This window comes from Rosa rugosa, chromosome 1, assembly GCF_958449725.1.
Source record: "Rosa rugosa chromosome 1, drRosRugo1.1, whole genome shotgun sequence".
NCBI classification, from domain to species: Eukaryota; Viridiplantae; Streptophyta; class Magnoliopsida; order Rosales; family Rosaceae; genus Rosa; species Rosa rugosa.
This window is the reverse complement of record NC_084820.1, coordinates 66303113-66322966: the sequence shown is the minus strand read 5'-3', so window position 1 is coordinate 66322966 and position 19854 is coordinate 66303113. Positions and strand designations below refer to the sequence as shown.

The 19854-nt window shown below is 49.3% G+C and overlaps 2 protein-coding genes across 2 annotated transcripts; one reads left to right on the top strand and one right to left on the bottom strand.

Annotated features, from left to right (window-relative positions):
* Positions 1–16529: 16529 nt before the first annotated feature.
* On the top strand, positions 16530–17288 carry LOC133720765 (uncharacterized). Its single transcript, XM_062147237.1, has 3 exons — positions 16530–16713; positions 16804–17054; positions 17153–17288. The coding sequence occupies exons 1-3, from the start codon at positions 16591–16593 to the stop codon at positions 17286–17288; spliced, it is 510 nt and encodes a 169-aa protein (XP_062003221.1). The 5' UTR covers positions 16530–16590.
* A 782-nt stretch (positions 17289–18070) lies between these two features.
* LOC133733376 (uncharacterized) lies at positions 18071–18703 on the bottom strand. The gene has a single exon (XM_062161018.1). The coding sequence runs from the start codon at positions 18701–18703 to the stop codon at positions 18071–18073; it is 633 nt and encodes a 210-aa protein (XP_062017002.1).
* Between the last annotated feature and the right edge of the window lie 1151 nt (positions 18704–19854).

Below are 19854 nucleotides of genomic sequence, written 5' to 3'. Positions count from 1 at the left end.
TTGTTGATAATGAAGAGTAAGTAAACCAAATTGGGATGAACATTACGTACTGATTCGGCCAATATTTTGGCTTCTCTGACAGGTTCAAGAAATTGTAGGACTTCCTTTTCTTGAGCAGGAAATTGAGGTAACTCTTTGCCTGGACATTAAACAAACAGTAAGCATTCCAAACACTCTTCTTTTGTGTCTCACAACACAGACATGGAAACTGTAGCTTACCAATAAGCTTCTCTATCTTTATATACCACTCCAATTCATACTGATTTACTAGAGAGATTGCAACTCTAGATCGTCCGTCACAAGCATTTTGTCCTATTCGATGGACGTAATACTGCATATCGAGGCATAAAGAGCAACAATTCAATAGAAATATATCAACAATATAAAGCAGAAAAGATCAGTGGCCTACCATGCCACAAATAGCAAACAAAAAGGCAAGACTAAGTGACTAACCTGAGGATTTGAGGGGATGTCATAATTAATAATAGGGGCCGTGACCAGTTACCAATTTTTAACCCAATATTTGCCCAATCACTCCATCTTTAACTGTTTGTGCCCACTTACCCAATTCTACTGTGTCATGACTCATCTAGGCTCCGGATAAAATTGTTAGTACGGTAGTGCCACTACACTAAAACCGCACGACTCGTCAGTTACCCATCTCTATCAAGCGTCAATCTGGGTCAAATCTCTTCCTCCCTCCGTAACCGATTCGTTTTCTCTCTCTGCCTCACTCCCTCTTTCACTATCTCTCCCTCTCTCTCTCTCTCTCTCACCTGGATTCTGACCGTTCTACGGCGACGACGCTTCAAGGTCCGGCAATTTTTTTCCCTTCTTCGGCTTCGAAGATATCGAAACAGGTAAAAACTCAATTTCCGACTCCGTTTTCCAGTTTTTTCATGTTTTCTGAAGAACCTATTACAAAATCTTACGTTTAAAGTAATTTGAAGTTTCATTTTGGTTACATTTCTGTGAAATTTCTCGAACGACTTTGCAAGTTCCAAAATCGGTGAAAATATAGGGTGTCCGGTATCCTCACTGAGAAAATCTGATACGAATGTTGCTTGTCGATTCTAAACAGTTAATTTAGAGAAAATGAGGTGTTATTGAACGCCTATTCTGGGGTCATAACCATAAAAGTCGTAACATTAGTGCCCCCCAGTAGACTTTGTATTGGGGGCCAACGATGACTGCTTTATTTATTGACGGACTGAAACTGATATTCCACAGTAAATGTAGTGTTAAACTCCAGTAGTCGATAAATGAAACAAATTGTGTGGTTTGTGTCAGTCTACTGGGGGGCAGTAGAGATATTATTGACCATCATAATGTTGGTTTTTAGACCTTAACTGTTGCTTTGAGTGTGAATAAATTCTATAAACAGCGAAATATAGGAACCGGTGTAATGTTTGATGGAAAGTGTGAGGTTTGTGTCAGTCTAGTGGGGGGCAGTAGACAGATATTGGGGTGCAGTATGTGAATACTTGAATCTGGAGCAATTTCTGATGGTTTAGTGGGGGGCAGTAGACACATTACTTCCCCACAATTCTGTCTTCCTCAGAAGACAGTCATCATCTCTTGTTGATTCTAAAACAAATATTGTGTTTCTTTGTGATAATGTGCAATACACTGTGAATACTTGAATCTGGTGCAATTTCTGATGGTTTAGTGGGGGGCAGTAGACACATTACTTCCCTCCAATAATGTCTTCCTCAGAAGACAGTCATCATCTCTTGTTGATTATAGAATGATCATTGTGTTTTTCTTTGTGATAATGTGCAATACACTGTGAATCCTTGAATCTGGTGCGATTTCTGATGGTTTAGTGGGGGGCAGTAGACACATTACTACTCCCCAATAATGTCTGCATACGGGGTCAGAACCCTTTTCTTTACTATTTTAGAATGATCATGTTGGTTTTGTTTTGGTGTAGAATGGGTAGACCAAGATTCACCATAATGAGTGACTCAGAAGAAGATGACAGGAGTTCAGAGAGTTCAGATAACTGCACTGATACAACGTTTAACCAAACCCTGCAAAAAAAATTTGACGAAATCAGAAAGAGGAAGCGACAACAGGCAGAACATCATTCTGATCAAGAATCTGCTGAAGAAGAAGTGAATGAAGATTCAGGACGACAATCAGAAGAAGAATCCGAATCAGAAGGTGAACAGACAACGAAGAGGTTCGTAATCAAAACAAGACAACAACCAAAAAGGAAACCTGTTCAAGAGGAAGAGGATTCAGAAGAAGAAAAAACAAAGAGGAAGAAGGCCAAGAAGAAAAAGAAAGCTGAAATCAAGAAGGAAGAGCAGAAAAGTGAGACCCAAAAAGCAAAGATTGAGTGGAAGCAACAGAAGTGCACGCTCAGTGCATTCTGGAGAATGGTCAATGCACACAAGGATAGAATACCAGACAAGACAAAGGAGATTTTGAAGGGTACAGACTTTGGAGAAATGATGGAACCGTTCTGGCAGGACAAGATAACCGAGATCCAGCTCCACAAGCATGAAGCGGACCTGGAGATACTCATGAGGCACTTCGACCGCACAGACAACAAGTGGAAGTTTGGGGATGTTGTTATGGAAATAACGGAGGAGGATATCACGACTTTATTTCACCTCCCGGCTGAAGGAGAAGTGTTCAATGTGAACAGGAGGGTGGTGAGGGAAGAGATGGAAGACTCTCCAATTTTTGGCAGCCCTTTAAAGACGCATGCTGTCCTCAGAACAAAGGTGGAATCGAATTTGGTAACTGAGTTGACAAAGCCGGCAAAAGAGAAAGATGCCAGGAAGATAGCCGTGCTAATGATCACATATCTATTCAGCACATTCTTTTTCACCCGAACCGGTGCTCAGATCACATGGGATATGGTCGCCGTATGTGAACGGATTGAGAACATAAACATGTACAACTGGCCAAGATTAATTCTGAACTTCTTGATGGAAGGGCTACAAAAGTATAAGAGGAACAGTCCATCTGTTTTGAATGGATGCCTTCTTCTCATATATTACTGGTTCCTTGAGAAGACCAGGGCAAAGACCTGGATACTTGGAAAGCAGAATGAAACTCCACGATTCATCCGATGGTCGATAAAGGAAATATTTAGCCTGGAACAGCTGTACAGGAACGAGAACTTAGCCGTGGTAAGCAAATTACAAAAACATTACATCTATGTTCTTTCCAATGTTTACTACACATTACTAACTTGTTAAATGTAACAGGATCTGATAAAAGCTGGACCGTGGCAAGGGAAAATTGGACTGGAAGACCTCGAGATGGGTGATGAGGTGCAGGACACACCAAGCTTTGACAACTGGGTGAGTGGCTCAACTGAGCTTGTCTGTTGCCAGCAATTGGGTTGCAATAGATACATTATTGGGACCCAGTAATTTGTTGACACATGTTCAATTATACCTTAAACTAAGCCTATGACATGAATAACTGATGTTTGTTTATTAATGTTAAAAAATTGGCTTGTTTAAAATGAAATATGAGCTTCTATGGTAGTCTACTGGGGGGCAATAATATTATTACTGGCCCCCAGTAAACACATTATGGGGGACCAATAACTTACAGGTTTTGGTTCAAATTTTGGCAGGTGCCCCAGGCAAGCCAAACGGAAGAGGAACAAAATGAAAGGCTGACGGGGAATATCAAGGAACTAATCAGGGAGATGGAAGCAGCAATTGGTGAGACAAAGCCCACCAAAGAAATGGAGGCAAAGCTAGGAAGGCTTGCCAAAGCAAACGAGGAACTGTACATACATGTACATTTGCAAGCATAATTAGCTATAATGGGCCACGCTCATTCGACCGCCAAAGGTACTAATTCCAACCAAAGGAATGACATGCAAACACACCGTCAGGCGGGCTACAACCTCGGCGGCGGATCACCCCCAGATCACCGCCAACGCGCCGCCACGCGCCGCGCCAAGGTAGCATCAGAAGCTCCCAGAGCTGGGGACTGAAGCACATCAGTCCCACATCGAAAACAAAGAGAAGATCAACCTCTTCCTCACCTATAAAAGGTTCTCTCCTCTCTCCTCATTAATTACGCATTCAATACTTATCTACTGTTACTCTGTCAACATAAATACATTGACTAACTTAGGCATCGGAGAGTTGAAGACCGCCCGGCGCGGTCTCCCTCTGACGCCCTGTGTATTTCACTTGACAGGTAGCGGAAGCTTTGAGAACAACATAAGTACCAATCCGCCCACCGGATTAGCGTTAACAAAGGTTCAGCTACCGCCGAATTTTTAGACATTAACATTGGCGCCGTCTGTGGGAATCCTTGAACAAAAGGTCATCCCACTACATCCACCATGACTAACGGTAGCGGAGGGAACGCTGAGGAGCGGGCGGACCAGTCCACCATCCCCCAACCCTCCGATCCAACGATAGGCGTTAACCGCGCACTATTTACAACACCGGCCAACCCCGGCGGCGAGGCAAACCCAAGCAGTAGCCGCCCGCCGGGCCAGGATCTCGTCGCTATGTACGAGATAGCACTGGCGGATATTCATAGGGCAAACAGAGAGCGTGAGGAGGAGCGTAAGGAGAAGGCTGAGGCCCAGGGACAGGTGGCTACGCTCTTGGCACGTTTTGAAGAGCTAAAGAGGACCCTGGAGCCTACCGCCCGCCCAGCACTGAGCGAGCAGTCACGCAGCACCAGACGTAGTCGACCCGGCACTGGCACATTGGCACCAGGGCCAGTCATACAGATGCAGGTATCGCTGAACCCACCTGAGTTGTCGGGAATGGGACCACCGCCCATCCCCCAACTAATGATTGAGCAGGAAGCGGAATCAGTGCCGCATACCAACCGTTCGGAGGCTAGGGCAAGGACTGAGGGCCATCCGCCTGCGCCAAGGCGCAGGCAGGTCCAGCGGAGTACCCGGGCTGACACCGCCAGCGTTGCAACCGCCCAGATATTGGAAAGGATGCACCAACTGGAGCAAAGGCTGATCCGGGCGGAGTCGGGCGCCCCAGCGCCAACCCAGAATCCACTCTTCGCTTCCAGACCTGGGCCATTCACCGCTGAGATTCTGCAAGCTATCAGACCAGCGTCTGCAAAAACCCCAAAGATGGCGCATTACGGCGGATTGTCCGATCCCTTTGTCCACATGGACACCTTCAAGAAAGTCACCAACAACAAAGGATTCGATGACGCCACCTTGTGTCACTTGTTCAGTGAGACGTTGGACGGTGAGGCAATGAACTGGTTCTTTGAGTGTCTGCCGGGGTCTGTCAACTCATTCCATGCACTATCACATGCCTTCCTCTCCCGGTTCATCCTATTGTCCGCCGGACACCACAACACAAGTCAACTGTTCAGCGTCAAGCAGGGGGAGGACGAATCACTGAAGGCCTTTGTCACAAGGTGGCGGGCAGCAGCATCTCAGTGCCGTGACCTAGACAAAACAATGGCATCGGCGGCCTTCAGGAAGGGACTTCTCAAGGGGCCATTCCTCTATCACCTCAACTACAATCACCCAAATGCGGCGTACGACCACATTATGAGTGAGGCGGTCATCCACGCCCAGGCGGAATTCATTACGTATGGAGAAACCCCACCGCCGCCAGCAACTCCAGCAAAATCATCACAGCCATCACCTAGTCATCAGGAAACCGCTAGCAAGACCCCTTCAACACCGCCACCTGACAAGAAGAGGGAATGGCAGCAGGGCCACCATCAGAGCAAGCGGCAGAAGGACCAGCATTACAACAGGGGCAACCGCCAAACCCACGGGGATAACCGCAACAAGCTGGCGGAGTCCTCACAGCGGTATGCAGTGTTCACGGTCCTAACGGCCTCATATGAGAACATCTACAATCAGTGCAAGGATCAGATCCCACCGCCACCCCCTCCAAGGTACCCAAGGACGGGCAAGCCCAGGAACACCGGCAGGTGGTGCAAGTACCACGAGGACAGCGGCCACAATACCAACAGCTGCAATGCCCTCAAAACGGCCATCGAGACTCTGTACCGCGACGGCAAGTTGGAGCAGTTCAAGGTACGCCAGCCACCACCAGTGATTGCCAATGTTGAGACCTTGGGCCGCATCAACACCATCGATGGCGGCGCTCCAATCACCAGCATGTCCCACAGGGCTAGAAAGCGCCATGCACGTGCCAATCACCCAAAGGAGGTCTGCAACATCCGCTATGAGAGATCCGCCAAACTCCCAAAGTCAGGTTGGGAACCTATCACCTTCTCAGAGGAGGAGGAGCGCGGAGTCAATTTACCCCATGACGACCCATTCTTGGTCGACGCCATTCTTGGCAAATTCTCAGTGGGGAGAATCTTGGTGGACAGTGGCTCCGCTGTCAATGTCATCTTCAACGGCTGCTACAACAACCTCAAACGGAACAAGAAACTACTCCAGGATCACGAACCACTGCTCAGCTTCTCCGGCGACGTCACACAACCGCTGGGGTCTGATTACATGAGACTGGTTATTGGCACTAGTCCATGTATGGCGGAGGTGCATACAGAATTCATCATTGTCGATTGCTTCAGTTCGTATAACGCCATCATTGGGCGGCCGACACTCAACAAGCCCAAGTGCATCATCGCCGGATACATGCTTCTCATGAAGTTCCCCACACCCAACGGCACGGGCTGTGTGAGAGGAAGTCAACAGTTGGCCCGGGAGTGCTACTCAACGACCATTGCGCGCTCGGCGCGCCGCCATGAGATCCTGACCGTGGGCAACCACGCACCGCCCTCGGATATTTTCGAGGATCCTCGAGACGAGGAGGAAAAATATGTAAGGAAAGAGCCGGTCAACCCGGACACGTCGTTGAGAGTTGTCTGCATCTCGGACGAGCACCCTGAGCGGACAGTCCGCATAGGCGCCCACCTAGACCCAGAGGTGGCGGCAGAGCTCACCCAGTTCCTGCGTGATAATGCCGCAGTATTTGCATGGTCCTATGCAGACATGCCAGGTATCTCCCCTGAAATTATCACTCATAAGCTGACCATCAAACCATCCTTTTACCCTATCAAGCAGAAGCGGAGAGCCTTTGATGAGGAAAAGTACCGGGCAATAGGAGAGGAGGTCGCCAAGCTCCAGGGCATTGGATTCATCCGCCAGGTCATCTATCCCCAGTGGATCTCCAATCTGGTTATGGTCAAGAAGCCCAGCGGCAAGTGGCGAATGTGTGTCGACTTCAAAAATCTCAACAAAGCATGCCCAAAAGATAGTTTTCCGCTACCCCGTATCGATCAGCTGGTCGATGCAACCGCCGGACACGAGCTCCTCAGCATGATGGACGCTTTCTCCGGATATAACCAGATCAAGATGCATCCCGGCGATCAAGAATGCACCACCTTCACCACCGACAAAGGCCTCTACTGCTACAATGTCATGCCTTTCGGTCTGAAGAATGCCGGCGCAACTTATCAGCGGTTGATGAACGCCATGTTCGCCGAACATCTGGGAAAAATTATCGAGGTCTACGTGGACGACATGCTAGTTAAGAGCATAAAGGCCAGCGGACATGTGGCAAACCTCAGAATCATAATAACTATTCTCCTAGCCTACGGTATGCGCCTCAACCCAGAAAAATGTTTCTTTGCGGTCACCGCCAGCAAATTTCTGGGTTACATCGTCAGCGAACGAGGCATCGAGGCTAACCCAGACAAGGTACAGGCCATCCTCAGTCTGGCGGACCCCAAATATAAGGTAGACGTCCAGTGCCTCCAGGGCAAGTTAACCGCCCTTTCTCGATTCATCTCCAGACTCACCGACAAGTGTGCCCCATTCTTCAAGCTCCTCAAAACAACTCACAAGAAGGTCATCAACTGGAACCCAGAATGTCAGGCGGCGTTCCAAGGCCTGAAGGAATACTTGGCGGCAGTCCCTCTCCTTTCTGTCCCTGTGCAAGGAGAGACGCTATTCATATACCTAGCGGTCTCAACATCGGCAATAAGCTGCGCCATTGTCAGGCGGGAGGCTCAGGACGAGCTCCCAGTGTTCTACGCCGGTAGGGGCATGAACGGGGCAGAGACACGATATCCTCCCTTGGAGCAGCTCGCCCTCGCACTCATAGTTGCCGCCAGACGCCTCCGCCAATACTTTCAGGCTCACACGATCCACGTGTTAACCAATCAACCGCTGAGGCAGGTTATGCAGAACCCTGAACACTCAGGGCGCCTCAGCAAGTGGGCCATTGAGCTCAGCGAGTTTGACATAGAATACAAGCCAAGGACCGCCATGAAAGGTCAGGCGGTGGCGGACTTTATCGCCGAGCTCACCGAGCGTCAGCCAGAACCCGGCACCGGGGCGGAGCCTGGAACAGAAATGGTTACCGCGGAGGAGGCAGCTCCGCTACACTCAAACTGGAACCTGCATGTGGACGGCTCCGCCAGCGCCAAGGCCAGCGGCGCCGGAGTCATCTTAACAGGACCTGGGGGACTGAACGCGGAGTATGCGTTGAAATTCAACTTCAAAGCTTCAAACAATATGGCGGAGTACGAGGCCCTCATTGCCGGCTTGCTCCTCGCCATTGACTCAGGGGCTGACAGCGTCAACATATTCAGCGACTCTCAGTTAGTCGTTAACCAGGTCAACGACAGCTTCCAGGCCAAGGACCAGCAGTTATCGGCACATTTGGGGTACGTCAAAACGTTGCTCAAAAAGTTCAAATTTCACACCATCACACAAATCCCCAGGGAAAAGAACGCCAAGGCTGATTCACTGGCGAGACTGGCAACCGCCCAACCACATCAAAGTCCAGCGGACACAAGGGTGGAATGCCTTGACAAACCAAGTATCACAAAGACCCTGGCGGAGATCTTCAGCATTGAGATCAACCCCAGCTGGATGGATGAGATCATTGCATACAAGCGCAATGGCACAGTGCCGGAGGACAAGGTTCAGGCGCGGCAGCTCAAGCGGAGAGCAACCCGCTACAATATCCAGAATGGTAAACTTTACCGCCAAGGATTCACTCATCCCAACCTCCGCTGCCTAACCCCAGAGGAGGGAAAGGCCGTCCTAGCGGAAATCCATGGCGGAGAATGCGGAAACCACTCAGGCGCCAGATCCTTGGCCAACCGCACAATGCGGCAGGGCTACTTTTGGCCCACACTTGGCGATGACGCCAGGCGGATTTCGAGATCTTGCCACAAATGCCAACAATTTGCAGATCTCCCACATGCACCGGCAGAGCCGCTGTCAATTATTGTCGGCCCATGGATTCACTCCACGTGGGGCCTCGATTTGATGGGAAAGTTCCAAACCGCCAAGGGTCAGTTCAAGTACATCATCGTCGCCATCGACTACAACAGCAAGTGGATAGAGGCGGAACCACTCACGGCAATAACTACCGCCAAGGTAATTCGCTTCCTCTGGAAGAACATCTATTGCCGCTATGGTGTCCCACATACAATCATTACAGACAACGGCACACAGTTCAACAATAAGGAACTCATATCTTTCACCGCCAACCTTGGCACCAAGATGAATTTTGCGTCAGTCGCTCATCCCCAAACCAACGGCCAGGTCGAAGCGGCCAACAAGATAATCAAGAAGCTGCTCAAAAAGAAACTCGACGACGCCAAGGGTTTGTGGGCGGAGAAGTTACCAGAGGTTCTATGGGCCATCCGGACTACTTCAACTTCCGCCACCGGCGAGACACCCTTTTGTATGATGTTCGGAACAGAGGCTGTCCTACCTGTTGAAGTAACTCAGCCTACCGCTAGGGTCGAAGGCTACTGCCCGGAGACCAACAGCGACGGCATCAACCTGGACAGAGACCTCCTAGAAGAAAAAAGATACAAGGCCCATTTGCACAACTTGCAAAACAAACAACGGGTATCGCGTTTCTACAACGCCAGAGTCAAGGCCCGGAACCTCCAACTGGGGGACTGGGTAATGAAGGAAGTGATTCCACCGCCAACAAAACTCCGCCCAACTTGGGAAGGTCCATACAAAATTGTGGAAGTCGTTAGCCCAGGCACCTTCTACTTAATGGACAAGGATGGCATCACGACGACCCACCCTTGGAATACCGAACACCTTCGGTATTACTACAAATAGTCATACCGCTACCCAAGAGCATCTTGACTTAGCTAAATTCTTGCTCAATATTTAGCTAAGGGAAGCTACCCAACGGGTACTACCCCACTTTTGTACACGCTGATCAGTCAGCTATCAATGAAACGAGGAATTATTCAAACCATTGTTACCAAGTCTAGCACTGAGGGCAACTGGCAACGCCAGCAATCGTCAGCGGACCTCGTCCGCTACGTGGTGCACTTGGACCAATCTTAATTCCTTTAATGTTTCATTGACACAAAAAAAAAATATACAAGTCAAGGTACTAGCGGTACAAACACATCATAACAAACACAACGTCGAAACTTCATTCCATTTCAAAATTTCTGTTACAAGCTATTGTACCTCAACGGCTATATATATAAAAAAAAAAAAACAAAGTTCAGGGGGGAATCTCTGGCGGTCCCAGCTGGCTTCAGGGGTTGCCCTCGGCATCTTCTGTTGCAGCAGGCGGTGGCACGATCGCTCGACTCGTTTGATCGGACCCTCGAGCTGTCGGGCTAGGGGTCTCTATTGTGCCATCCGCCCGGGTGTGCGCCGCCAGAAATCCGGCACGCGACACCTCCGACGGTGTGGGAGTGGGGGTCTGCTGGGACCCTTCCATCGGATGTGCACTGCTTTCCCCACTGCCTGAGCGGGCACCTCCCGCTGGGGCAGGCACGACCTCTTTGTCCAGCGGGGCACTCTTGGCCGGCGGCGCATCAGGCTTTGACGCTTTGGCGAAGTCGATGGCGCCCTTCCGCTTCAGCATTTCTATGTTTGCTAAAGCCCCGGCCTTCGCAGACTCGGTCATTGCCTTCGCATATTCCGCCGACCGCTTGAACGCTTCCACAGCGGCGGCCGCGGCAGCATCCTCTTCAGCCGTCAGACGGGCAACCTGGCCTTCCAGCCGCTTCAGCTCCGTCGCCCTGGCGACCGACTCCCGCTGCACGATAATAAGTTTCTTATCCTTGGCAGCTATCCGCTCCTCCAGCAGGGAGTTATTCTCCTCCAGCTTAATCACGCGGTCATTTCTCTCCAAGTCCCGCTCGATCGCCACGTTGAGCTTACCGCGGACGTCGGCGAAGTCACATTCAGCCTTGACAAGCCGCCTCTCTGTCTCCGCCAGCTTCTCCCTCGACTCCCCCAGCTCCTTCTGGAGACTTTGAATCTCCTCCCTCAGCTCCCCTTCGACCAGAGGCTGCTTCTTCGCCGTCTCAAACATGTCGTACAGCCCGGCTGATACCTGACCAAACGCCGAGCTGTAGGGCGATTGGTCAATCGCTGTCGGGCGTGAGATCCCCGCTAGGCCGCCAAACCCTAGCCTTTCGCACAGGTGGAAGAGAAATTCCCGCTCGCCACCTGTCATAAACTCCGCGTAGGCGGCAAATGAGTCCAGGTCGCTGGAGGTGGGCACCTCTCCCTCCACTACCGCAGCTTTCAGCGGAGCTTGGCGGGCCTTCTTCTGATGCCGAGCCCCAATCGTCTCCACATCTTCATCCTCTTCCTCGTTGGGGGAGTTTATCTGCCGACGCTTCCTCTCAAGCACCCTGGTATTTCCGCCAGCAGCCCTCGTCACCCTCGGCGGCGGGTCCTCCCTTGGGGCGGTCACATTCCCTGCCGGCTGCACCGGCTTTTCTTTCTGAGCACCACGCCGGTTGGCGGGTACCCTCTCCTTCGTCGCAGCCGCTGTGGCGGCCCCTTGAACGACGGGCAGCCCATCATCGCCAAGGTGCGAGTGAAGCGGCATCTGCAACAAGACCGGAACCTCTGACTGGCTTAGCGCCAGTGTCTCGGGGTCCACTACGGTCTGCTGGGCCACCATCCCCTCGGCATACATCGTCTCCAGGAAATTATCAATCTCCGCGCGGTCCATGGCTTTTTCGAAAGCGTCCCGGCTCGATTTGTTACCTGGCGGCGTTTCTAAAAAAAATAAAATAAAAAAAACTCAATCAGTCAGTTGGCTACTTAGCACAAAAAAAAAAAAAAAAAAAAAAACAAGGGCAACCTGACGGCAATTTCTTACCAACGGCCCGAGTTAATTTCTGAGCAACTAGCAACTCCCAGCCAGTCAGAAGTCGGAAGTCCAGCAAGTTGCGGTTCCGCCAACAACCTCTAATCTGCGCCACGCGACACTCCTCCTCGCGCGTTAAGTTGTACCGCAATCCCGCTGCACAAGCACAAACCAATTAGTCAAAATACATACAATACGGGCACCCGCCAGATGCAGTCAGCGGAACTTAGTTACCGACCTCGAATAGGTTGGAACTCCGACTTAATCCTAAACGCCGGCCCTCCCTCGTTCCCCACAGCCTGGTACTCCCATCCTTCTGTGGCGACGCAGAAGCTTCCCCGCCAATAGGACATGGAATCCCTTAGATTCTCGATCAACTTGGGCGCTCCCTGGCGGCGGCTCAGGTTCACTTGCCCTCTACAACCCTGGCGCTTCACGTAGGTTAGCTCGAAGAAGTGCAGCACCTCCGCCACAGTAGGCCCCTCGCACCCGGACAACCGCCACAGTGAGTTCATCGCCAACATCAACCGCCACATGTTGGGGCAAATCTGACCAAAAGCAAGGCCAAACTCGCACACCAGGATTTGGAGATTCGGCACCAGCGGGAGTGTCACTCCTTGGCGGAATATCGCCTCATGTACAGCCGCCGCGCCCTCTGGGAGAATCGACGCCTTCTCATCTACCGTCGGCGGGCGCAGCTTCACCGATCCCGGCAGCCGAAAGGCCTTCTTCATTCGGGTAACGGCGGCGGCATTCATCCGCCCTCCTGCCTCATCAACAGCAGTGCCATCCGGGAAGAACCACGCTGACTCAACGTGCTCCCCCGCCGTTTCTTCTACCTCAGCGGAGCCGCTGGCGGCGCTATTGCTCGCCAAACGCTCGTCGCACCTAGCTTTTGCAGCAGCGGCCTCGCCCGCCCTAGAGCTCTCTGGACGTGGACCACGACCCATGGCTACTTCCCAGAGTATGGTCTGTAGCGGCTCAACCTCTAGCGGTTCTGGCAGTGAGGTTCCTGCATGGGCAGACGGACGCAACGAGTCAATAAAAGCCCTATCCGCCGCGCTGAATGACACGTCAGACCCGGAATCCTCACTGCTCGAAATCTCTATGACGTTAGCCATCCCAAACCCTAAAACCCACACCAGTTAGCACAAACACAGATCTAGCCTATTCTTACATCAGTCACAGCCAAGAACATCAAGGGCAATTTACCCAGAAAATGCCAAAACAAGAACAAGCACACTCCACCCAGATTCGACCATCTAGCACATCCCTAAACACCAACTCTCTGCCAACCACAATAAACCACCCCCCCCCCCAAATCTCACCTCACACCTCAGAACACGGAAAAGCACAGAAAAACTCCCAAAATCCAAAAACACCAAAACCCAGAAAATAGCAGATTCAATAAAACAGGGACAGAAATCAAGAAACCAACCTTAGTGACGAAAACTCCGGAGTAGTGGTGAGCGAGAGCCTTCAGGGGGGAAAATCTTCGTTTTTCCGGAAACGATACCTCCAAACTCTGGCAGCCTCTCCCTTCGGTATCACACGAGCAAGGCAGGAAGACGACGACTGCGTTTGAAGCTTTTGCCAAAGTGTCAAATCTCGCTGAGTTTCCCCCCCTTTTACGTCAACATCAGCGCGTTCTCAGCCGTCCGCTAAAAACGACATCACGCACCGGCCGTACACGTGTCGCGATCTTCCACTTACTCTCCGGATTAACCGAGGCGTCGCCTCGGTTACGGAATCCATGATTACCATCATTAATGGCGAGAAGACGGCTAGGCTTAGGAGACAAGCCTCCGCACGCTAACCCTCTACGGGTTAGACACGTGTTAACCACCACCAGACGAAGCGTCTGGTGGAAGTAACCACTTGCGATGGATTCCCCAACCGTCCGAAGTCTCCGCTGAGCGAAACCCCGCCAGCGGAACTTCTCCCTTGTCATTTTCCAAGTGACGAAGTCTCCGCTGAGCGAAACCCCGCCAGCGGAACTTCTCCCTTGTCATCTTCCAAGTGACGAAGTCTCCGCTGAGCGAAACCCCGCCAGCGGAACTTCTCCCTTGTCATCTTCCAAGTGACGAAGTCTCCGCTGAGCGAAACCCCGCCAGCGGAACTTCTCCCTTGTCATTTTCCAAGTGACGAAGTCTCCGCTGAGCGACACCCCGCCAGCGGAACTTCTCCCTTGTCATTTTCCAAGTGACGAAGTCTCCGCTGAGCGAAACCCCGCCAGCGGAACTTCTCCCTTGTCATTTTCCAAGTGACGAAGTCTCCGCTGAGCGACACCCCGCCAGCGGAACTTCTCCCTTGTCATTTTCCAAGTGACGAAGTCTCCGCTGAGCGACACCCCGCCAGCGGAACTTCTCCCTTGTCATTTTCCTAGTGACGAAGTCTCCGCTGAGCGACACCCCGCCAGCGGAACTTTTCCCTTGTCATCTTCCAAGTGACGAAGTCTCCGCTGAGCGAAACCCCGCCAGCGGAACTTCTCCCTTGTCATTTTCCAAGTGACGAAGTCTCCGCTGAGCGAAACCCCGCCAGCGGAACTTCTCCCTTGACATCTTGCAAGCGGGGCATCTTCCGCTACACACCTCTAGCGGAGCCCCTTATCATCTTGCAGGCCGCGTACTTTGTTCAGCGCAGTATCGCTCAATAAAATACCGCCAGGCACGTCTACTGGACGCTGCTTCCTGCTCCAATCAGCGGGGGGACTTCCGCCAGCGGCGGATCCCGAGGCCACGCCTCACTCTGACAACGACCGCCAAGCGGCGTTACCGTCAGAAGGTCCCTACGGGACACGGGGACTTGTGTCAACAGTCTACGACGGCCCTGATCAGGCACGTTGACCCCCGTCACTTGGGTGCTAAAGATTGGGCTCGCTACCCAACACCCTCTGCTCCGCGCAGCTCCCCCTCAACAAACAATTTACAGACCATCCGGAGGTCTATCTTAGCCGGGGAGTGGGGGACTCCCTGGGGGGCCTAGCAGAGGCCCACCCGAAAGGGTATAAAGCGTTTGCTCAGTAAAATCCATGGTTGACAACGCACTGACGCTAATTATGCTCTTGCAAGCCTAGCGGAAGAAAACGCTTCGAACCGCCGAACAACTCCCCAACCAAGATTGCCCTCCTTGACTGGGGAATTGGGGGACTTGTACATACATGTACATTTGCAAGCATAATTAGCTATAATGGGTCACGCTCATTCGACCGCCAAAGGTACTAATTCTAACCAAAGGAATGACATGCAAACACACCGCCAGGCGGGCTACAACCTCGGCGGCGGATCACCCCCAGATCACCGCCAACGCGCCGCCACGCGCCGCGCCAAGGTAGCATCAGAAGCTCCCAGAGCTGGGGACTGAAGCACATCAGTCCCACATCGAAAACAAAGAGAAGATCAACCTTTTCCTCACCTATAAAAGGTTCTCTCCTCTCTCCTCATTAATTACGCATTCAATACTTATCTACTGTTACTCTGTCAACATAAATACATTGACTAACTTAGGCATCGGAGAGTTGAAGACCGCCCGGCGCGGTCTCCCTCTGACGCCCTGTGTATTTCACTTGACAGGTAGCGGAAGCTTTGAGAACAACATAAGTACCAATCCGCCCACCGGATTAGCGTTAACAAAGGTTCAGCTACCGCCGAACTTTTAGACATTAACAGAACTGAATGCACAGAACAAAGATCTATGGGTCAAACTAAAGGTTGCCGATGAGAGGATTAAAGAGCTGGAAATTGAAAAGAGGGCAAAAAATAACCTCATCAGGGCGTTGTACATCCGGCTTGAAAAGGAGAAAGGAGAGGTCCCCCCACCACAAAAACAACTTGAGATAGTTCCTTTCACGCCGAAAGTGGTCCCCCAAGATGAAGTTGAGGATGAAAATCCAAACTTTGGACAAAGCGTAGGAGAGGAGACCCATTATGCAGCCAGTGTGGGAAAGTCGACGGACACGGTGACGTCAACGTTTCCTATTGCAGAGGAAATACCTGGACAACAAGATGAAAGCCGTTTACAACCGGGGCAACAAGTACATGGGAATGAAGAGGAAGATGAACAGCTCGATAACATCATAAGGATTATTGCTGAGAAGGAAGTGATGGGAGTAATGGGAAAGGAAAAACAGAGGGAAGGGACCCCAGCCAAACAGGAACCACAGAAGAAAACTCCGGAGATACATTCTATAGTGAAGAACGTGAAGACATACCGGAGGGCTGCCAAGAAGGCTAGAGAGGAGGAGTGGGAGTACGACACTCCGGAAGAAGCAAAAATTACGAAGAGAGCTGCACCTAAGAAAGCAGGAATCATGCTGCAAGCCCAGAGAAAAATGTTGAACAATATCAAGATCAAGGGTGTTAAATGCGATAAGCCAACATGGAGGACACTGGACCCAGCAGTGGCAAGGCACTATAGAGACTTCTTCAACGTTGCTGTGAAAGACACGTAAGTACACAGCCTTTATGAACCCCTGTGGTCAGTCTTCCGTTTCAAAAAGGTGCTAGTACCAATTCACCACACCACAAGCATGCACTACACCTTGCTGGTAATTGACAATGAAACAAGGAGGTTCAGTCATATGAATTCATTGAGGCCACCAATCAATGAATTCACCAATGAGGAGAAGTACCAACTGAATGCAGCAAGAGTGGTATGTAGTAATTCCACAAATGCAGATTTATGTTTTCCATACTGTTATCATACTTTTGTTGAACTAAAATTCCATGTCTGCAAAAAACAGGTAAAGCACATACAGAAATTCATACATGTTGTGAACTTGACTAAGATGAGAATACGGGGCGAAAGCCAAGATCCAAATATCACTCGAGAAAAATGCAAAGGCGAAGATGATAAGGAAAACCTGATTATTGTTGAAGAAGCAATGACCGAGGAGGAAAAACAAACCAGAAACTGGATCTTACAGAATAACGTTGTGGAGACAGACTATGAACTCTTTGAAGACTTTGACTGCCCGCAACAGAACACATCATCGTAAGTAAATTAAAGCAACCTATTTGTCATAATAGTTGTGTAACATTTGTCGTTGCTGCCTACATTCATAAACATAAATTATTTTTACTTTTTTACAGTGGTGATTGCGGGCCCTTTATGCTCCATTACATGGAGAGCATAGTAAATGGCATAGAACCAACCAAGGAAGGCGGGGACAACATGAGGAAAAGATTGCTTGAGAGGTTCATGCACCTACTATTGGGCAGAAAGTGAGGAGCGAGATAAGATATAACATATTTAGAAATGTAGATTTCGTATCCGAAGAGTAGGGATTGTAAAGTTCTCGTACTAGCCTTACCTTCTCACTATGGTGAAATGAACTGCATTATTGGGCTGACTTCAATTAGAAGCATGCACCTTACACAAAATGATCCAAAGTAGACATGTTACTACCTCCCAGTAATTTGTTGTTTGTAGGTCAGAATACTATTGGGCCCCACTAATATCCCCAGTAGATGGCCAGAAGTATCTCAGTTGGCTTTTAAATTTGTTGGCAACATTTGAAAAGGGTTTCAAATAAGTAGATGTCATATAAAAGATGACATTACTGGGGGACAGGAATTTGTTTATTGCCCCCCCCCCCCCCCCAGAAACCTACTGTAAGCACTAAAAACAGCTAAACCTGTTGGAAAATTGACTTAAACTATCTAAAAGCAACTGCAAAGAAGCCAAACGTATAATTCTGTATTCTGAAAAGAATAATGCTTGTTTGAGCGTGAACATACAACGAGTCCTTGAATTGATGTGTTTACTGGGGGGCACTAATATGTTTATTGCCCCCCAGAAACCACCTGTAAGCATTAAACCTGTTGGAAAATTTAAATTCAGCTGTGTAAAAACTATTTTAATCATCCCAACTGTAAGAATCTGACATCTTAAAAGAAAAATGATTATTAGTGCCTGAATATAAACAATTACTGGCCCCCAATAAACCAATTACTGCCCCCCAGTAGACAAATTCAAAACCTAACGACTCTTTACAGAAACATATACTACTACTGAACGAGAGGTTCAGTGCAGCTCAACTTGTTATGAGTGCCCATTTTGCCACAACGACCACAACGAATCAGCTTCTTTTCAGCCTCTCCAACCGACTTGAACCGCTTCACCCTAGGCCTCCCGGGGGGCCTCTTCGAAAGGGGAGGTAATATACATTCAGAAGCAGATTCTGAAGAAGACATATCAACATTGGTTATCGGACAGATAGGAAAACTGTAGCTTTTCTTGAACATATCAACCTGAAAGTACTTATCAATATAATCATATACATTTACAGAAGCAGCCTGTAATGCAGCAAGGCCGTGAGGACAAGGAAAACAATTGATCTGCCATTTCACACATGAACATGAATGATCGGAGATGTTGACTACATATGAAAAGTCAGATCGAACCTCATAAACTCCAGGGCTAGAATAATGGACACTGAAACGACGAGATTTCTCCATTTGCACCTTCAATCTTTCCTCCATTTTGGGAGTTAGTTCTGTGGTCCAACGTTCTGCCTCTTCCCTCCTCTTACCGGCCATCTCCATTTGTTTAATTCTTGTCTGGTCCAGCATACAATAGACTGGCATCAAACGCTCAATTGCAATCCAAGAGTTAAATGATTCAGCAATCCCATTAGCCATAATTCCATATCAGCAACTAGTATAAAATGCACGGCACCAATTTTCCACAGGCAATTCAGCAAGAAAAGGGTCAATAATATCGGCACCACCAACTGCTCTAAGCAACCGCAAATTGAAACGGTATTCCTTCTCAGTAGAGGAATATGCAACCTTAAAAAACTTCTGCTTAACATCTTCAATCAATTTTGAATTACCTTTACCCCTATATTTACCGGCAAGGTTCGCCACCAAGTGCTTGTAACAAAACAGATGAGGATTACCAGCAAATACCTTATCGAAAGCACTCAACAATTCAACACCCCGATCACTAATAAATGTGATAACTCTTCCTTGAGGTTCAAGCAGACTCTTCAAATGCTTGAAAAAGAATGTCCAGTTTGCATCTGTCTCAGAATCACAAAAACATATGGCTAGAGGGTAGAAACCTGCATAAACCAGATCACAGGAAAATCAGTCTACTGGGGGCCAATAATGTTGATATTGAACGGCAGGAACCTATCACAGCGTCGCACAGCAATGTAAAAATGATATCTATCACAATGAAAGAAACTAGAACAAGAAATATTAAGCACACAGACGAAACTATAACAAAAGCCAATATTACTGGGGGCCAATAATAAATGTATGGGGGGGGGCAATAAACAATACAGTTACCTTGATTCCCATTCCTTCCAGTTGCAGACAGAATCTGCCCCTTGTAAATGCTCTTACCAAACGTTCCATCAACATACAACACAGGCAAACAGAATTGAAACCCTTCTACACAACCTCCGTAAGCTACGAAAAGCCTCTGAAAACGATTTGTCGATGGTTCAACTTCCAACACAAAAGAAGAGCCGGGATTACTCTGCAAAACAGCTTCCTTATACCATGATAACTTGCTAAACGTGTCTGCATCGGAACCATAAATCGCTTCCTTAGCCCGATGCTTTGCTTTCAAGGCAACCTTGTAGGAAATATCAAACCCATAAGTCGATTTGAACTTGCTCATAATCTCCCTTGGCGTCAATGAAAGATTATAGCTAACATCAGCAGCAATGCAAGTCTTGACAACCTTGGATCCCAAAAGCTTGTGCTTTTGAGTCCTAACTACACCCTTGCAAGTGTGAATATTATTCAACACTGTTATGTAAAGGCAACCATTGGCAGAT